The sequence below is a fragment of the Antrostomus carolinensis genome, unplaced genomic scaffold (genome assembly GCF_000700745.2).
Source record: "Antrostomus carolinensis isolate BGI_N321 unplaced genomic scaffold, ASM70074v2 scaffold15876, whole genome shotgun sequence".
In the NCBI taxonomy this organism is placed as follows: domain Eukaryota; kingdom Metazoa; phylum Chordata; class Aves; order Caprimulgiformes; family Caprimulgidae; genus Antrostomus; species Antrostomus carolinensis.
This window is the reverse complement of record NW_010321452.1, coordinates 80,302-100,611: the sequence shown is the minus strand read 5'-3', so window position 1 is coordinate 100,611 and position 20,310 is coordinate 80,302. Positions and strand designations below refer to the sequence as shown.

The following is a 20,310-nucleotide window of genomic DNA, read 5'->3' as shown; positions in this document are numbered from 1 at the left end:
CCTGACGCACAGGAGCACTCCATACCCCAGTGCCTGCTCACCTTCCCTTGTCCCAGCACACTTCCATTTGCTGGGGTTAACCATTAACCAGCACCACTGTTACTGGTCAGAGGCAGCTCTGTGCTGCCTGGTCTCAGCTGGTGCTCGCAGAGCTCTGCCCTATGAAACCGTATCCATGTGAAGCCCTGACCTCCACTGGCCTGAGCTCACTGGGCCAAAGAGCAGAGCTGTGTTCACTTTCCCACATCAAAACTCCCCTTGCAGGCAGCTGGGTCAAATTCTGAGGCTGGTGCTCAGTCCTTTATGGCTGCTGGTCATCCCTGCCTTGCTCACAAGTTAGATGCCTTGGTTTACTGAGATGTACTTCTCAGGGGGTCTTTTGCTTCAGCAAGTTATAAGCCTCAACAAGTGAGATCCTCGCATGTCTTACAGTCAGTATACATGCATATATATTGGTTTTCATCTTTTTTTTCCTGTCCCATACCCAGGAGCACAGCAGGTTGGGCAAACAGTACATTATAACCCAGTCCTCTTCGATCAGCTCTGTAGGGATCTGCCTATAAGAGGCAACATGTAGATTTTTCAAGGAGGCTGAGGGGAGACCTTCTGGCTCTGTCCAAGTCCCTGCAAGGAGGGTGGAGAGAGGTGGGGGTGGGTGTGTTCAACCAAGGACCAAGGGACAGGACAAGAGGAAATGGCCTCAAGTTGCACCAAGGGCAGTTGAGATGGGATGTGAGGAAGAATTTCTTTGCTGAAAGGGTTCTGAGGCATTGGAAGGGGTTGCCCAGGGCAGTGGTGGAGTCCCCATCCCTGGAGGAACTGCAGAGTCGTGTAGACACAGTGCTGAGGGACATGGGTTAGTTGGGGAATTGTCAGTGTGAGGTTAATGATTGGACCTGATAATCTTAAAAGTTTTTTCCAATGTAGGCAATTCTGTGATTTGGACATCATAATTTTGTGGGGCAGAGTGAGACTATGTGAAGAATGTGTAGCAAAATGTCACATGCTTTGGTTGTGGGTCGAGGAAACCTCTCTTGAAACATTTTCAGAAATTCATGCAATGCTTTAGCTGCTACAGGTCAGGACATTTAACCTCACAGAAGTAGAGATGGGCCTTTGCACTGGTCTCTTGAGCAGCTTGTGTGGGTTTTTTGCCTCCTTCCCTTGCTTTCCCAAAGCGTGAGGCCCCTGCCATGTTATCTCATCTGCAGGGTTTGGCCCTTCCCTCTTCCTCCCAGAACTCCATACCCGAAAGCAGGGTGGAAATACCTTTGCAACGTGTCATTTTGCAAATACATCCTTGGCAGAGCCTGTTTCCTCATGCACAATGTTAACCTTGTCCACAAGCACGTGGGATGGTCAAGGCTGAGGCAGATGTGGGCCATTACACTGCCAAACCTTGCTTTTGCACTTCAGCAGAGTCTTCCTCTCAGCAGCTTCTCATTTACCCCAGCATCAGCCTGTGACAATGTTTTCAGTGTCTTAGGCTTGCACTGGGACACTGAAGAGAGCCTCATCTGCCATCTGTATGCATGAAAAAAAATTAAACCACAAGGTCTTTGAGCTCAGGGAATACTGAGTCAAGGCTTAGGACCAGCATACAAGTGCATCAGGTCGTGCACATGGGAAAAAAAAAAGCTGGACAGGAACATCTCAGTTCATGTTTCAGTTATGAAAGTCAGGCTATTCTGTTTTCCACCAGTACTGAGTTAAACTGCTTGGAAATAATGTTTTCTGCTCTATAACCCCATGGCATGACCAGAATTAGCAGGAAGCAGAAGTGCCTACAGCTCAGCACTAAATGAGCCTGTGTTTTATGAGAAACATTTTCTTTTCCCTCAGCATTGACTGTTCTAAAATGCTTTATATACATTTCTACAGGTTTAAAAGCTCACCAGGATTATTTACTACTTTTTCACTGTGACAATGGAAAGGAGCAGGGACAGGCAGCTCAAACATCACCTGTGCATGAGCCTGAGGTGCATTACCAAAGCTGTGGGTGTAGGAATGTCATGCTTCATCCCAGAGCTCAAATTAATGTAGCTCCATCCATGGAAACGGGTTGGTTTACATCAGCATAAATCAGCACTGAAAAAAGACCCAAACACACAGCAGTTATTAATTAAACCCTTGGTGCTGGGGATGATGACTTTGTGTGGTAAAAGAGGAACCAGAGCGCAACAGAGTTTGGTGCCAATCCTCTGAGATCTCCAAGTGTCCTCACCCCATCTTCTAACACTTCCCATCAGAGCTGCTGGTGTTTGACCCTCACTGCTGTGCCAGCAGTGGGCTTGGGGTTGTCTCCAAAGATAAAAGCAGACCCTGTCGCAGGTCCCCATCTTCTGTGGACTGGAGGAAGACACAAAACATGTTCCTCTGTTCCCTGATACAGAGGAAGACACTCAGCATGATGAAAGGAAAAGAGTGAAAAATGAAAGGTGAAGGTTGCTGTGGGTTTTATGAGCTGTAGCCTGCCGACATTAAGGGATAAATTGCTTGCTAAGAGTCAGTTTTGCATCTTCAGCTGTGAAACTATGATCTCTGAAGTCTTCCTCTCAGATATGGGCACACCCAGGCCGAATGAGCAGGTCCAACCCACGCCCTGATTTGCAGCTATCTGTGATTAGTGGAACACTGGTCTGCAGCTAATATCATGGGTATTTTGGGTGCTATTCCCTTTAGATGACCCTTGGGGTCTAAGAATTGTCCATGGACAAGATCTGTAGAAACTGTTGGTTGAAACCTATTCCAACACTTGGTTTAGCTGATGAGCTGATCCATATGTATTTTCAGTTTGTGTAGGTTAATCTAAAAAATTAAATAAATGGCAAAAGAAGCTGGGGAAGGACTTTTTACAAGGGCAGTTAGTGATAGAACAGGGGGAAATGGCTGTAAACTGGAAGAGGGTCAGTTTAGATTAGATCTGAGGAAGAAATTCTTTCCTGTGAGGGTGGTCAGACACTGGAACAGATTGGCCAGAGAAGCTGTGGTTGTCCCCTCCCTGGATGTGTTGAAGGCCAGGTTGGGTGAGGCTTTGAACAACCTGATCTAGTGGAAGGTGTCCCTGCTGATGGCAGGGGGGTTGGAACTGGATGATCTTTAAGGTCCCTTCCAACCCAAACCATTCTGTGATTCTATGATAAGCTTGACGTGTAGGAAGGGAAGCACTTGGATAGCTCTCAGTCCAGAGAAGTCACATAGCCTCCATCCTTGGAGATATTCAAAACCCATCTGGACATGGTCTTGGGTCCCCCAAAGGCAGAGCCACCCAGTGATGACAGGGTAAGAAGTGGTGCCTCCACCCCTCTCCAGCGACGGATGTTCTCTCCACCAGCAGCGAGCAGCACCATGCTGATGCCAGGCAGGAGCAGCTGGGACTGAGAGGAGATGGTTTGTCTTCAGGTCACCCACAGCCCGTAGCATCAGGGCAGTTTTCAGAAGGGGGTAGCTGCATAGTACAGCCACCTTTTGCAGATGCTTTTTTCTTAACCATAAGCTATGATATTGCAATGAGAATCCACAGACAGACACAGCTTTCTGCTGCAGAAGGTGGCTACACCAAACGCTTCCATTTTCGCTGGGGTTTCCTGGTTTCTCGTTACTTTTCTCCTGGGAGGGCAGGCTGGTTACACGCTCCAACGCTCCGTTCCATCCCCATTTCAGCCAGTAATCCTGAGGGCAATCCTCACCCCTGCTCCCAATCGCCCTGGGCTCCAGCCTGGGAGCACAGGGAGGCCCAGCTCAGCCTCGCAGGCAGCACAGGAGCGACCTCTCTACCTCCAGCACCTCTCCCCTCAGACCAACTATGCCAAAATTTGGGACAATCCCAGTTAGGGACTGGAGCTGGGATTCTTGGGCCCAAGGGTTAGTGTGGCACTGAGCAGCTTCACACCTCGCTTTGTCCAGCAGAAACAGAGAAAAGTGGGGGGGGAAATCCTCTCCTTGCCCTTTGAAATCTGGACAAAATAGGTTTCTAATTAAAGCAGTGCTTAATCATTATTGCTGCGTGAGCGCAGAGCTGGTGGATATTCAATGCAAACAGAGAGTTGGTTGAAACTCTCTCGCACCGGCTCCCTCTTTGTCCCTCCGTGAGCCTGGGAATGGGTGTGATTTCTGAGTAGGAGTGTCTCTGCGGTTAAGTAGAGGATTGAATTACTGAACACTGCTGTTCCCGAGCTGACAAGGTAGCAGAACAGCAAACAAAAGTGCCTTGAAACCAGCTCACCAAAGAGGAGAGAAGGCTCTGGGTTTGGCAGCAAAGGGAGACCTGTGAGGACACTGCACACTTTCCAGCAAGGTAAGCAGCTTCTTTGCACCCTTCTTAGTTTTATGTATTTATTTCTAAAGGTCAGAACTGTTTGATGATTCTTGTTCTATGGGATAGTAAGAAAAAAAAGTAATAGAGTTCATATTTTTTAAAAAACTGCTCACCTGGTGTAAGCCAAGATGTCTTTACTGAAAGCCCAACCTGATTTGCACTGTTTGGGGTTATCTCAGCTCCCCAAGAACCCATCCAAGCTACATGTCAGCTCCAAGGACACATACTTTTCGTTTAGCTCTCTGCACAGTCTGGCATTTATTTCCTGAAACAAGCAATTAACGGTGTTTTGTTTTGGCCTGGTTTGTTTTATGCTTTGCTGCTGTGGGGATTTGCTTAAAGTTCGCCTGCATTTGCAACGCAGTCGTAGATACAGGCATGGAGAAAAAGTCATTGGAAGTTCTCATCAGTAGGTCTTGTTGTGGTCTAATCAATAGATCTGCTAATGGCTGAACTGCTGGGCTGGTTTGCTGTAGGAGTACAAAGTGTTTACTCACCCTGTTCGTTTGAGATGCAAATTGCACTGAGATAAAATTGAGTTGTAATGGAGTTGAGCTCCAGGCTGACTTGCCAGTGTTTTTCTTAGGCGTGCCTATTAAGAACATAAATATTTAACACAAAGGAGAAGCGATATAAATTAGCATCCGTGGGAGGTTCGCACTTATTCAAGGCTACCCTAGCACAGATGGAAATGAATGTTACCACAGCTGAAGCAAACTGGCCCCACAAGAGCAGCACTTAGTGAATCATCCAGGTGCTCTTTACACACCACCGCTCAATGGGCAGATTAGAGCCTGCAACATAGAGATTAGACAATCAGATAGCGTTGACCCTCCTTTGCAGTGGCGTTTTACCATTTCCTGCCACACTGAGATGCAAGGATGGGCACTAGCTAGTGGGGTGTAGATCAGGAAAGCCCTGGTCATCTTCCCTCACCTTCTTCCTAGCAAAGCCAGGTGACCCTCCTGTCCTCCTCCTCCTCCTTCTGGCTGCCCTTTTCCTCCTCCAGCTCCCTTCCCAGCAGTGGACACGTAGGGCTCATGACGTTATTTCCTAGGCAGGACTTTGTGGCAACAGTTGCTAAGGTCTCCCAGCTGGGAGCAAAGGTTTCATGCCATAGCTGCAAATGGTGTCCACCTGTTCTCCTGCCTTCCCCTGTATCTTTGGGGCTCCTGGTTAGGTTGAGACAATAAATCCCTGCTCTTGAATGGCCAGGGATGCTGAAGATGCTCACTGTGTCTCCTGATCTTTTTCCTGGAGCTGCACAAGTTTTTCTGGACTTTAAACATGGAGGTTGTTACCTTTTCTGCTCTTGACCCCCCGGGGAGGTGTGGGACATGTGACATGGAGAAGATGCACCATGGACTCCGTGACTTCAGGCTAGGTTTGTCCTGCAGCCTTGTCCTCCACCACTACCCATGCTGCAGTCATTGACCCCCAGCCAAGGAGGAGACCAACTGAGACACTTCCCCATGCTTGGAAGATCCTGGGGCTCTTCTCCCTACCAGACACATCCTGTTGGACCAAAAGTCTTCCCTGAATTTTAAATAATGCTAAATACATAGTTGCCCACTTGGAAGCAGAGCCCTGAAATACCCTGTGCAGTGAAGGGGAGCTTGGGGTACAGTGAAGGATTTTGTAGTACCTGGCCAAGTTCTGTTTAGGAATACACATTCCCCAACACTGGGGAATGCATGTGCCACCACCATCCTACCATCCTTCCTCAAGGTCCCTCCTTTGTCACAGGGAACTGGCTCTTTTGCAGCCTTCTGCAATTCACTCTGGGACTGACACAATTCCACAGGTTGGGCTTTCTACCTATGAAATGTCCAATTGCACAAGGAAGAACTCCAATGTGGACACCCCACACCCCAAATATCTCTGATACAGCTCTTTGTTTAATCACATTCTTCAGCTTCTCTTGGTCCCTCAGAGAAACAGATCATGTGGTTACAAGGGGTTACTATGACTCCTGAAATCCTCTCTTCTCATGCTCTCCCTTTCCACATAATACAACCCTGGAAATGGACCTAATTATGATTTATCCTGGATGATTATACATTTCTACCATATTTCCACCAATTTTCGATATGAAATGAATACAGGAAGGGGTGAATATTGCTATTAAGTCTTTGGCACCCTTCAATCCAAAAAGTCCTCTGGGATGTAATAATGTTAATATCCAATATCGGATGATGTGCATTTGCTTCATTTGCCTTGATTTCCAAAGACCTCTGCTTGAAAAAGAAGTCCTACCATTCATTATCCATCTTTATCTGAGCCTATTCCTGCTTATCTGAGGCAGTGCTGGGTAGAGTAGCAGTGAAACTTGTTATTACCTTATATCCACGTCAAAGACATGAGCCATAGGGGATACTAAATTGCATGGTTGAGCTCCATCCTGGGCAGTTCCTGTGCAATGAGCTATTCAGAGCAACCAACCTCTCCTACCTAAAAATGTCCTGTTGCCATGCTCTGGGATGAAAGAATACATTTCTGGATGGCTCTTTATTTAAAACTGTTCTTACAAAAACAGCTGAACAGGACAAGACACAGGCAGGGCTAGATATCATATTCTTTCTGTGTGATAAAGACTATTGAGATACCCACCTTTGCTTTGGGAAGGTGCTAGAGCCTGAATTACTGTGCTTGGTTGCTGTCTATGAAATAGCTGCCTGGGTTTGAGCAAATCCCATCCATCCCAATCTTTCAGATGGCTGAATCCCTTCCCTGTGCTCAGATAAAACTGTCACGGGCAGCTCTGGATGCAAAAGGCAGTCCTGGCTGAATGACTCTTTCCAAAGCTGCTTGCAGTATTTGCAGGGATGTTTTATTCATTTGGCTTTGTGCAGCTGATGGGCTGTTCTCTCAAAGCTGGCCTTCCTTTCTGCCAAGAGGAGATTGCACACTCTTCTCAGGTTTGTGTGCTGTGGTCCTGCGTGAGCTGAGTTTTTGTGCCAAGCAAGTGCCAGACACGTGGCCCCATGGGCTGGGGCTTTGCTCCTTGCTGTGCTGTGTTGGTGGAGAACCGTGCTCAGGTGAGCAGGATCCCCAGAACTGGGAAGCACAGGGTTCAGTACCATCCATCATACAGTACATGATACCACAGAGGCAAAGTTACACCTCCTTATTCTTTCCCTCATTCCCAGCAATCCATCCCATCTCCATTTCCCTGTGTCTCCCTGGACCTTTTTCCAACCACAACAGAGAATAGCCACCAAAAGCCATCTCAGGAAGGAGACACAACCATGCGGTCTCTGGAGGGTGGGATGGTGCTGAGGTGTCTCTTCAAAAGGAGCAATCACTTTAAGTGAGGAGATATGGATGGAGATTGAGTAGCACCCACAAAGTCACAGGAGGACCAAGAGTGACCTCACAGCCCAGCCTGGGTTGGAAGGGCTGGATGAAACAGCGATAAACACAACACGTATGTGGTGCTGAACATCTCTCTGGTTTCACACAACCCTAGAGGACAACACTAGTATGGATGAGTGGTGCCAAAAAGGCATGTGATGCTGGTGTTCCTTTGAGAGAAGATCCTGTGAAGGTCTGGCTCTGTTTCAAAGACTTTAAAGCTCAGATAAGGCAACTCACAACTTGGCACCCCGCCCCAGTGGAAACCTGGGTTGGATTGGTTGGTACCTGCTTGTTTTGACACAAGGTAGATGTCTTTCAGCAGAGGTGTGTCAGCCAACATACACAAAGGGTGAGCTTTCCTTTGCAGCTCGAGAAACAGACCTTCCCCCTGAGTAAATAAATGGTTTCTCGTTGGGCCAGCGATGGAAGTGCCCAGTTACCTATGGAGCGCCACGTTTAGGTCCAGGTCATTTAATTTGCAATCTGAAATGTAAACCTGTTGGGTTTTTTTTCCAGAATTCCTGGTTTTCCATTCCCAAGTTTGATGTGATGCTTGCAGGTCTGAACTGCAGCAAAACTGGAGCAGTTCCTTCCTTTTGATAGTTAATCTCGCTGCTTTCCACCAGGAAGTTAATGCTCTAGAAACCAGTTCTCCAGCTGGTCTGAGTAGAGACAGACCATCAAAAAAAGGTCCTGATAACAAGGGATTATTCAACTGCACTAGTTCAACAGTGCCCCAGGGAAAAACCTGCTCTTTATCTTGCACACATACACGTATGTGCACACATGTGCGTGCACCTTCTTACAATAGATATAAAGCTGCTACATGCAGAAGCAAAAATCGTAACTCTTAGACTTGCTTTTTTGAGAAGGAAGGGCCAGGTGGGCACTGGTGCTTGGGTTTAACTGGGGTTTTATTTACTGTATCTGGCTCGGTTCACACTGACAGATCAGGCAAGCAGGATCTTGGGGCATGATGTCTGTCAGAGCTCCCATGCTCTGAGGGTGATGAAGGACAGTGTGGAAAGCTGGGTTTCCCACTCGGGGTTTTGTCCCATAAGCCAAGGGGACAGTAAGTCCTTCCTAACCGAGAATCACCAGACCTGCCCTAGACCCAATGTCAGGGTGAGGGAAACTACCTGTGGAAAGTCACAGAATGGTTAGGATTGGAAGGGACCTTAAAGATCACCCATTTCCAACCCTTCTGCCACCAGCAGGGACCCCTTCCACTAGACCAGGTTGCTCAAAGCCTCATCCAGCCTGGCCTTAAACACTTCCAGGGAGGAGCAGCCACAGCTTCTCTGGGCAACCTGTTCCAGTGTCTGACCACCCTCACACCAAAGAATTTCTTCCTAATATCTAATCTAAACCTACCCTCTTCCAATTTAGATCCATCACCCCTTGTTCTGTCACTCCCTGTCCTTGTCCAAAGTCCCTCCCCAGCCTTCCTGGAGCCCTTTCAGGTGCTGGAAGGCCACTATTACATCTCCCCAGAGCCTTCTCTTCTCCAGGCTGAACAGCCCCAACTCTCTCAGCCTGTCCTCACAGCAGAGGTGCTCCAGCCTTTGGATCATCCTGGTGGCCTCCTCTGGACTCACTCCAGTAGGTCCATGTCCTTCTCTGTTGAGGACCCCAGACCTGGTCTGAACTTAAGTCTGAGTCCTCCTCAGACTTAACCACCTAAAATTAAGGCATCCAAGTGAGGGTGGATGAATCCCAGCCTCTACCTCCCACTCCTAGCCTTCCTCCAGCCTCTTTTAACCCTGCATAAGAAGCAGTGGCCTTTCCTCAGTTTCAGCTGGGAAAATGCCTTATTTTGAGTGTCTCTCCTCAACTTCCAGCTGTCACACCCTTCCCGCAAGCTTTTGAAGCGCAGGTGCTCCCCAGGGTGCAGGAAGCTCTTGCATAGGTGACCAAACACACATGCTGTCCTCCCTGATGTCTCAGCTCTCACTTCACTTACCTGCAGTCACTAGGTTAAGTAATGTTCTGTTAAAATGCTGATGTGGGGGAGGATCGTAACTTTTTTCCTGAAGGTAGTGAGTAATTAAAAGTTACTTTCTGTGAACATTTCTAACCTGAAGCACTTCACTGGAAATCAGGAAGAGGAATTAAAATGGCTTCAGCTTTGTTTTCCTTGTGTGTGCATCTCCTGCCCTCCCTGTGGCACGTAGCCCTGCCTTCGGACGCAGTGCTGGTCCTGAGCCAGTGAACTCTCCCTTTCACCAGAAGAGAAAGAGCTGAAAGAAAGGAGAGATTTGTTCCTAATGAATTGGCAAGCTACATGCTTGCTTTTCCCTTGGGATAGCTCTGCACCATTACTGACTCAATAACCTCAGGAAGAGGAGCCGGAGGTGGAATGGATACCTCTGAAATAGGTGTGCACCAAGCTGCATTTTGTTATTTTAAAATAATGCACCTGGCACCATACCAGGGGCAATGCTGCTACAAGGCACTTGGACACAGAAGGCTTTTAAGAGCTTCTTGTAGCACTGTATTTTCGCATGGATCTTCAGAGAGAGGTAGGTATGTACCAAAAGAATTCATTATTGGTCACTGGGACTGATCTCCGGGGAAAGTTACTGCAGCTCAGACTCCTGCTGCTCTATTAAACTCAACTCTGAAAGCGTTGAGTCTAATAGAGCTGCCCTCACCCTGCAGAGATCCTGCCTACCTGGGAGAGCCTGCTGCTTTCAAAGACATCCCAGGGAAGAAGGACTTCCTGTGAAAACAGTCAGTCAAGAGCAGTGTGGGTGCTCTGACCTTCTCCATGGGACACCGAGGCAAGGACTGCCGGCTTCCACCTTCAGCCAGTTTGCTCTCCCTTTTCCAGAGCCAGTCATTGCTGAGCACTGGGCTCTGCATCCAGCGTGATGAATGTGGAAACTCAGACTGCATGATTTGGGAGTCGTGGCTGGGGTTGAGGCTTTCTGCATTAATTGTCAGGACATTGTTCTTACATTGTTGAGAAGTTTGCTGGAACAATACATCTCTACTGTTCCCAGAAAAAAACAGGCAGTTGCTGGAAAATTTTAGAAGGAGGATTCGGAAATAGCACCGTTTTGGGAAAAATCTACTCCTACAGATCAGGTCCCCAGGATCATCTGCTTGAAGACTAGACAGCTGGAAAGCTACCAGTAGTGAGATAGAGAGGACAAAGGAGGTCATAAAGAGAGGTGTGGAGAGATGAGCAAGATTTTCTGGATGGAGCAAAGTGTTGAGCTAGAATTTATGGCAGTTGGAAATGAGACAGCTGCAGAGATTAGTCAAAATCAGAGAAGATAAATCATGAGTTGCCAGCCCTTCTAAATCAGATGTCCTCCAAGGAATTTTAAGAGACAGATGAGATACAGAATGAGGGCTGTTGCAACTGGGAAGGTGGTTATTTCCCAGTAGCCTGGTATTTCCCTCTGCTCCTTCCCTTTAAGTAAGAATCAATGGTAGATTTGGAGAATTAGTTCAGAGCCCATCTGCATGTGGCTCACATGGGGCTGAAAGGTTGAGGCTCTCAGTATCAGTGGGTTTATGGGAAAGACTGTGTGTAAACTACTAAGACAGAGATGCCAGAAATGGACAGGAGGTAAAGGGGCAGGTTATAGGAAGACACACTAAGCTGAAAGTTTGCTTCTTGGTAATGCCTGGGATGGTGATTGGAGGTGGGGAGAATTTTCGGGGTTCAAGAGGTGCAGCAACTGGGTCCTGGGGATACTGATGAGCTTTTGTCAGACAGGGCAAACTGGTTATTGCTCGTGCAGAACCTGAGAAATTACTTGGATAGATGGATCCAGGTTTTTGCAACCTTTGAATTTAGTGAACAGGGAATTCAAACCTTTCCTGGAGTTTAGAGTGGTTCCAGTTAAGAGAGGCCATCAAGAACATAAAATCCTATCAGTGGTTCTCCTCTTCATCTTCACTCACATTAACCCTGAACAGACATCTAACAGCATCTCAGTCCTCAGCATCCCAGCCTTTGCCCCATGAGCAGAGAACAGAGGAGAACAGTCAGCTGTAATGGCAGGTAGCTGCTTGGACGAGATGTGGTCTGATGATCCCTGGCAACCATTCATGGAAAAAGGGAAACCTTCCCATCTGAACCCAGGTGAAATCCCTTTTTAGGTCCAGAGCCAGTGACCCTGAGAAGGTGACCAAGAAGTTTCTTCACAATCTTAGTTCATCCTGTCTGATGTCCCAGCTCAAGTTTTTATCTATCTCTACTTAAGAGGAGATTGAAAAAGCCCTTCAACCTCTTTCATGATCCACTCCAATGATTTGGTAGCAAGGACAGAGAGTCTTTTCTGACCTGTGAAGGTGTCTGAGTGAAGCCCTGAAGCATGAGGATCAATCCATGTTATTGACTTAATACCAAACTAATGGGAAGGTGCATCTTGCTGACAGTGCAGCACCTGAACAGAGGCTTATGGTCACAGACCCTGAGGAGCCAAGCCCAGAAAGCACACCCCAGCCATTTAGCCATCTCATTTCAAAGACATTAAGCAAAGGCAAGCCTGCCAGCTTCCCTAATAAGCTGTTCCAATATTTAATTGCCCACCGTGGTCAGAAATAGCATCTTATTTCAAGGTCTATTTTACATAATTGTAGCTGCCAGGCAACAGCTCTTTCCAAGAAGGTTGAAGTGCTCTCTGTGGTCAGCCAGGTGCATCTATGCAGAGCCCTCGGCATGCTGGCCACACCATGCTCCTGAACCTGGACCTCACAGGACTTAGAGGAGGGTGAGCTGAGCTGAACTTTTTCCTCTTTTGCCATCCCCCAAAACACATGTCCTGTTCCCTGTCTCATCACCATGTCCCAGTACATCCAACATGGGTAATGCAATTCAGCTTCTCTGGTTGTAACTCTTCCTATGACTGTGCAAGAGGATGGAGACTGTCACCAAAACACACGTACACATTCGGATATGTATGTCACAAGTGCTCTTCCCTATGCCAACTGTGCCTACCAGCTGAAAAACTGGAGGAGGATATTATGTGACCGAGTGTGTGACAACATGAGTGAGAAGACAAGCCCCATTACTGGACCTCCCTACCCATCATTTCCATGGGAGATAAAAGCTACTTTTACTCCTCTTGCAACAGGAAAATAAAAGACAGCTTATATTGGTTGAGTTCTGTACTTCTGGACAGTCACTTGCTAGGGACAGTCACTCTTCAAAGCAACAGTCCCGAGCAGTAGCTGATCAGCCTCAGTTCAACTCAACATTGAATTTCATTCCTCTGGGCAAAACAAAGAGTTAACTGCTGTCCTCTCTGCAAACAAAAAATGGCACCTACTTGGGTCCAGATGCCCAACTATAATGGAGACAATGAAAGCAATTCAGCAGCCCTGGTTTACCTCATCTAATGCCAGTCCAAGTATTCCCAATAATTAGGCCTTTCAGCCTGGAAAGGCTGGAGGCACAGCTGCTTCCTATTTTCCCAAAGCTGTACAGAGCATTAGTCATTTCACTGGGGTTTTTTTATTACCGTGACTACAGCCCAGTAAGTGTGTCGCCAAAACCCAGACAAGCCAAATCAGGCTTAATTCAGAACGTACTTTGGGAGTTTGAAATGATCTCCTCTCCCTCTTCTGAATCCTATTTTTCCTCCCCACCCAAACAGCCCAAGTCTGCCTGAAGAAATGTCCTGCTAGGTCTGTTTTCTCAACACTTACCAGGTTGACCAAAATGAAGTAGTGATTGCCGGCACTTCCACCCCAACTGTTATTCATTTACCAGTCTTGGGAGTGACCTTGACACTTAATTAGTCATCTAGTCCTTCCTGAAGGCAAAGCTTTTCCCCACACTGTGCTGGTTGGGGAGGGGGATGAGGATTATATTTAGCAAGCAGGAGGGTTGCTGTGATTTTGGCAGTGTGTGAAGGGGAGTGGGTATAGCAGAGACCCATCTGTCCCCACCCACCAGCTTTGTTATCTAGATTGTGTTAGGGAAGGCTTTGCTTTTAGCTCTGGAGGTTCCAGGTTGTCCCCACTGTGACATCCAGCCAAGATGCCAGCCACCAATATTTGGGTTTCAGCTCCTGCCCCCACCCAACAGCAGCATTTGCTCTTTGCAGTTTCATTTATAGCATCTTAACCGAGTGGTGATGACCCAGCAGAACAGCTCCATGCCAGCAGTTGTCCTTGCTCTGCAGTGGCCACTACTCATTAGTCCTACCTCACAGTCCATGCTCATGGTGTGAATTTACCTCATCTTTCCATAGCTGCAAGAGTCCCTGGAAATGGTGGAAATAGGGTAGCTGGCCCTGGAGGTGGAAATGGGGTAGCTGCATGTTACTAATGTGGAGGCAAAGAGATGAGCTACAGCTGCTTTAGTGTCTCTCTCCCCCCTTCACAGGTGAAGCTGTGTCTGTGTACAAGGAAGCAAATGTCCATCCCCATAACCAGGTTTTTTTCCCATGAATTGTTGCCCCAGAGGCAATTGACTCATGCTTTTTGCCAATTTGTGTTTCACCTAGCACTGGGCAAAACTGGCTTGATTGAGATAGGAACTGACCCAGACTCTGCTGTTGAAGCTCCACAGTGAACCCAAGCCTCTTAACATCCCCTTTATTTCTGTTTAAATTAGAAAAGTTTCTGTCCTTCCTGGTTTCAGCACAGATAGGAAGTTTTCACTCCATAAATACTGGATTTTGTGTCTGGGCAGGAGTTGAATTATGGGCTCATCTGATTAAAAACTCGCATTAAATCATTAATGGAATGAGCTGTCTGATTATATAAGTTATATTCCTATTATTTCTAACTTGGCCACCAGCCGAAAAAAGCTGGAAAGTCCAAAGAAACAGCCAGCCTTGTCTGTGCTTCACAATCCCCCTCGGTTTAATGACTAAGGAGGAAGGGAGGGAGGGACAGCAGTTTCCAGAAAAGTAGGGACTGGAGCTAATGGGCAGGTTTCAGATGGAAGAAGGACCCCCAGGAGGGAAGGAGATCGAAGATCCCTGGTTTGAGTCAAAGAGGTTTGGGTGGGAATCAGTAAATCATTGTTGGCTTTCAGAGGGTTTTATCCAACACGCCTGTCCATGCTCAGAGGTATCTCAGCATCCTTTGGGTTAACTTTTCCAACAGGAGAGGCTGGGATGGGAAGCAGGGAGCCAGCTGTGTCTCACAGCTGGCCAGCTGCCGGTTTCCTGTACTGTTAGCAGGCGAGCAAGGCGCCTGCTGCCTTCCACAGAGAGCAATGTCAGTTCTAGTAAAAAAACTTCAACCCCTCTGAATTCTTCCTCACATACAAACATCTTTATTGGCTTTATTTTCAGGTTGTTCCTGTTTTGATGCTGGAAGGAAAAACCTAAATAAATTAAAAAGATAGCTGAGGGAAGGAGGCTTCATTTTGGTTTGTTTTTTTTTTCTTTGATAGGGACCTTTCAAATGCCATTTTAAAAAGAAAGGAAAGGTCTTTCGGTTAAAGATGTGAACTGGGATCATGTTTTTAGCTTCACTTCCTGACTGCCATGGACTTCACAGTAGGAGAGTCAGGACCCCTCTAGATAGTGAAATATCTTCCTGGATCTTGCTTTTAATCTGCGTGGGTCTCAATTACCTTTCTGGGAATTTAAATGAAAAATGTCCTTTTTTCTCTTTGCTGTTTGTCTTCTTGCCTGGAAGCTAACTGGAGGACCTGAGAGGGCGATGAAGGCTGCTGAATGCACTCCTGGTACATGAGGCCACACGGACTCAATCTTCCACAGTCCTTCAGATATATCTGTATTTGAGAAGGAGTGAGCATGTCTGACTCTTGCTGCCCAGATTTGCCAGACCGTGGGTGCCTGCTCAGTTAGCAGAGATGTTGGATCTGTGCTCAAATCACCAGTGGAGGTATCTGCTTCTCTCTACTGTCTGTGCAAGAAGCCAGGGTCTGACAGCTCTAGGTTGCGGAAGATCTGGATGGACCAACATTCCAGCCTAGAACAGCAATTTTTGTGCTCTTACTTAGTATGCAAGCTCTTCAGGAGAAAGACCATCACTTCTCATGACTCTATGGTGTCAAGCGTGTCTCTCCATGCTCTCATAACACGAGGAATAAACATGCCTTCTGGCATGAGATCTTCTGTCTTTGTTCTTTTCTCCCTCAGAAGGAGCTTCTTCCATGGCTTTGTGCAGTAGCTTCTTTTATTTTTCATCTCACCGTGGCTCAGTTGTTGTGATGAGTTGAGGCAGCCATGGCACCGTTCCTTCTCGTAGGTGGTTTCCTACAGCTGAGCAGAGGAGCGCAGGAGAGGCCGTGGCCTACAATCAGTGCAGCCTTTTCATCCAGAGACAGAGAAGAAAATGCAGTCAATCAAGTTGTTGTTTGTAACATAGTACAATCGTTCAGTCTGTCATGAGCAAATGCAAATGAATGCAAAACACAGAAATCAGTGAGCTGTGTTTTCTCTCCAAGCTGGGCTTTGATTTGTGAGCAGGACTGACTCATACGGGAACAGCTGATATGGGTCTTGCCCCTACACAAACACAATCTGTCCTGCGGCTGCTGCAGCGGAGCTGAGCTGCTCAGGAAGCCCCTGCCATGCCCCACGGGCCAGCCAGCTCTGCTAGGATATAACCCAGTGTTTTCATATACGTTGGGTTTGGGTTTGATTTGCTTCAGGAGGTTGCCTTGTAAACAAGTTGGGTTCAGAAGTTGCTTCTTGAGCAAAACTTCAGCTACCCAAGCAGTAGGAACAGGCAGCATAGCTGAGGGTAGGCCTTTTTGCTTTTCACAGCTGGTAGATATGATAGAGGATGAATGGGAGAGTTTCACCTATCAGAGGGGCAGCTGGAGATACCAAAAACATCACATATGTCCCCATACACCTTTGTATGGGCAACTGAAACCTATCTCTTCCCCATATAGGCAGCAGAGCCTAGGGAGCTGCTCAGCTATGAGTAAAGTAGACACCTGGGTCATCAGTTGGATCACTCCATATGCTCTGCTGACTGCACTGGCTACATCTCCATTGACCTTTACAGAGCTGAGAGCCTGCTGCCCTGCCTTGAGATACCTTGCATGTGTCTTAATTTAGATCTGAATCTCCTCCTGAAGTGGAAAAGTTTCATTCCTTAGGCTCCCAGTGCCCCAAGGTACCTGCTTTGACTTCCAGTGGCTGCTCCTTGAGGTCCACCGTTGTCTCTGCCACCCTTTGTGCCATGGTGGGAACAAAGCAGTACTGATGTCAGGTCCAACACCCTTGCAAATCATTTCCACCTATTCAAATGGGGGAAAAATAATCCCATATTGGAACAATGGAATTCTATCCAGTCTTTGCTGGGCTGTGATCCCACAATTTACTTGGACTCCCATGAGCATGGATACCCTGGGAATGGGAGTTCATCCCACCTAACTGTTGATAATTACATCTGTGCTCTCTTCATAGTCAGCAGAGAGACACTTCAAGGTGTGGATTATGTCTATTGTACCTCCACTGATGGTAAGAGGAACCCAGCTGACTAGAACACTTGCTGTTGTATCCAATTATACAGTTGTTTTTTTCTTCTTCCTTTTCCTTCTAGCTCAGGCTACAGGATGACAGACAGTGACACAAATCTCCCAACTATCGAGAGAAAGCTGGGACTGCAGATATGGAGCATAGAGGTATGACAAGAGGCAACGATGGCATATGTCCTCTGCATGTGTGCACGTATATGTTTCAAGAAAGAGATATTCTTGAAGTAATCTGGGTAGGAAAAGAGAGTGTTTATCTCTGTAACACAGGGATAACACTGACTAAGGAAACATGATTGTGGTGGGACTGAAGCTGTTCCTCCAACACTGGAGGCTTTCTCACTCGCTTTGAGAACCAATGCAAGGCTGCATTAGCACACCAGAAATGAACTACCTGTTTCAGCAAGAAGAGGGGTTATGCACAGGTAACCTCAGTCTATACCAGCAGATGCCATGGGGAAAGCACCCATTTTTACAGCAAAGGCATCCCATGGAGCCTATTTGCACTCCATCCTTCTGGCACTCTGATTGATGGGGGAGATGCCACAGCTTGCTAGATCACCTTCTGCTTGCAGTGATCTTTGCTTTTGACTTGGAACCAGGCTGTGCTCAATTCTGCCTTTTTTCTGTCCCAGTTCACCAAGAATATTTCCTTGCAGTGACAGGGGGCTTAGAATAAGGTCCAGAATCCTCTTAGGGGAGCAGTGGGAAGCAACTCCAACACATCTCTCCAAGTGGTGGTGGCCCTTTATAGGTCCCAGCTACTTTCCAAATATCACAGTCTTTGCCTTTCCATTCCTCTCTAAAGCACTGTACTAAGCTTCTTTCCAGAGGATCTATAATTAGAGATGTGTCAGTTCACAAGGGTCAAGCTGGTGTGCTGGGAAACAAGTCAGGCCACCAGAAGAATGTGCCTCTAATTCCAGGGAACCACAGAGCCAGTTCAAGCCCAAGAGCTTCTTGTGTACTGGTGGGTGGCGCATCCAGGCACCTAGGCTGAGCAGACATGGCTGGTTAATTATGTACTTGTACCAGTGAGCTATGCAATTAGGGTCTGGAATGGTGAGGGACACATCAGTGTCCTCAAGTCTGTCTTTTCTCGGCACTGCTAGTTGCTATGAATCCCTGGCAAAGTGGTTATCCTTACAAAGTTCTGAAAGTTATCCTTGAACTTATGGGTACTGAGTAAGAAGCATACCCCAAAGCTAAACCTAGGATGAGATGTGCTCACTCTCTTGGGAAATTCCCTATAAATGCAAGCTCTGGAGCCCTGCAGCCTGACCTAGAGCTTCTTGCTCCAGACCCACAGGATTGCAGAAGGCAAAGGAGACTAAAAAACACTTGTCAGTCTGCCCAAGCAGCGTTATCATTTGCCCTTTTCACCCTTTAGTACTTTTAGGATTTCCCCCAGAAGTGGCTTTTCCCAACTCACAAGCACAGCTCTGATTCTTCCTTCTCCAAACCCTGATTGTCACTTTAATGTTTCGTTCACCCCAGCTGTCCTGTTTCACACACATCAACTTCTGTCTCTGAAGTTCTATCAGTGACCCAAACACTCATTTCCTTACAGAATATGAAGATGGTTCCTGTACCTGAAAAGGCTTATGGGACCTTTTTTGAAGGAGACTGTTACATAATTCTGCACGTAAGTAAGGCTAGAAAATGTTGATCTCTTTTGTAGGCAACTGGTTCAACCCTTTTTGTTTAGCTCTGACTTGGACCCCAGGTACCCTCACTGGTGAAAGCAGCACTAGGGGCAAAAGTGGTTGTGCACGTGCATTCACCATCTAATCACACACCTGAATTAAACATGGCTGTTGCAACAAGACTGTGTGTTTAGTAAATCAGAAGTCCACAGGAATTATTAAATTGGTAATTAATTAAAATTATTTATCTTCTAATCAACTGAGTCATGTCCAGACATGGCCAAAAGGCCAGTAAACTAAATCAAGGCAAACTAAATGGCAAATTAAACCAAAGTCCACATTTGCATGACTTATGGGAGTCTTTTAGAAGTATGAGAGCTGGCTGACAGGAGGGTCTCATTCTCAGTAGATGATGTGGGTTATGGAGGTGTGACACTTACTCTGTGTCACACAAGCAGCACAGAGGCTCTGGGGCCCTTCTCATGTCGCTATTAGGACACTTCATCTGTCCCTCTCAATTTTGGTCCAGACCTACTTGCTACCAGCTGAACCCAGGTGAGCCAGAAGCATGAGGAACTTCTGAGAACCAGCTCTATTATATGGGCTGTACAAAATGCCTTGTGTTCCTGAAGCTTTGTGGCAGGATGATGTGCTGCACTCAGCTCCTACACTTCCTTCCAAATCTCTTCATCTACATAGAGCAATCCAGGCCCCATTGCATCAAACAATGTCCACACAGTGGAAACCAGAAGCATTTCCCACTTCCTGGGTCTGAATGTCCTCCTGCAAACATCTCTATCAGTCAAGAGACAGCAAAACCTCTGCTATCCCACAATAAACAAATGCACATGCTCTATACGTCAGACTGGGAAAGCAAGCTGGGATAGCGACGCATCTCCTGCTCTAATTCACTAGGGATATGTCTTTATGCTGCCTTTTGAATGCTGAATTGATTTGTTAGCAGCCACCCAAAGACATACTTAGAGCAGAATGTGAGTGTCCTTGTAAGGAGCTGACTCTAGATATCAGTATAGACTTTGATGCTCAGGAGCTCAGCTTATGTTGCAATAGCTTCCCCAGGAAGAAAAGCCCTTAATCAGCCCATTACCCCTGCAGACAGAAGGGTAAAAATACTTATTTTCTCATTCCACATCTTGACTAGAGGCTCTTCAAACAAAGAAGACTGCAGGACAATGGGACTTTGATCATCTTCAATAGAAATGTATTAAATTGAGCGATTTTGCCTCAAATTAATTATCTGTGCCTAGAGGAACTGAGTTGTATTTTATTCAAGTCCTTCTACTGTGTTTCGCTGTGGTATCACTGCACAAAGCAAATAAACAGCACTTAATGTCAAATCCAGTTTATAAAATGAGCTTTTATTACCTTTCCCAGGTGTCCATGATGGGGTTTAACACAGTAGGTGCTGAAAAATAACTGGCACAGCTCACATAAGGATAAGCACACCTGTCCTCAGGTCGCTTGCCTCCTCTTTCTAGGCTGTTGGGTTTTCCTGTAATAGGCTGGATCACAGCGTGCGCACGCAGGCTCAGCTT

The 20,310-nt window shown here is 46.8% G+C and overlaps 1 protein-coding gene across 1 annotated transcript in view; it reads left to right on the top strand.

Annotated features, from left to right (window-relative positions):
• Window positions 1-4,267: 4,267 nt before the first annotated feature.
• LOC104526491 (villin-1) overlaps window positions 4,268-20,310 on the top strand; it is a 37,353-nt gene continuing 21,310 nt past the window's right edge. Inside the window, exons 1-3 of the mRNA XM_010169948.1 lie at window positions 4,268-4,297; window positions 17,177-17,258; window positions 18,679-18,753. Coding sequence (XP_010168250.1) covers window positions 17,190-17,258; window positions 18,679-18,753 — 144 coding nt within the window. The 5' untranslated portion in view covers window positions 4,268-4,297; window positions 17,177-17,189. The remainder of the gene's footprint in view (window positions 4,298-17,176; window positions 17,259-18,678; window positions 18,754-20,310) is intronic.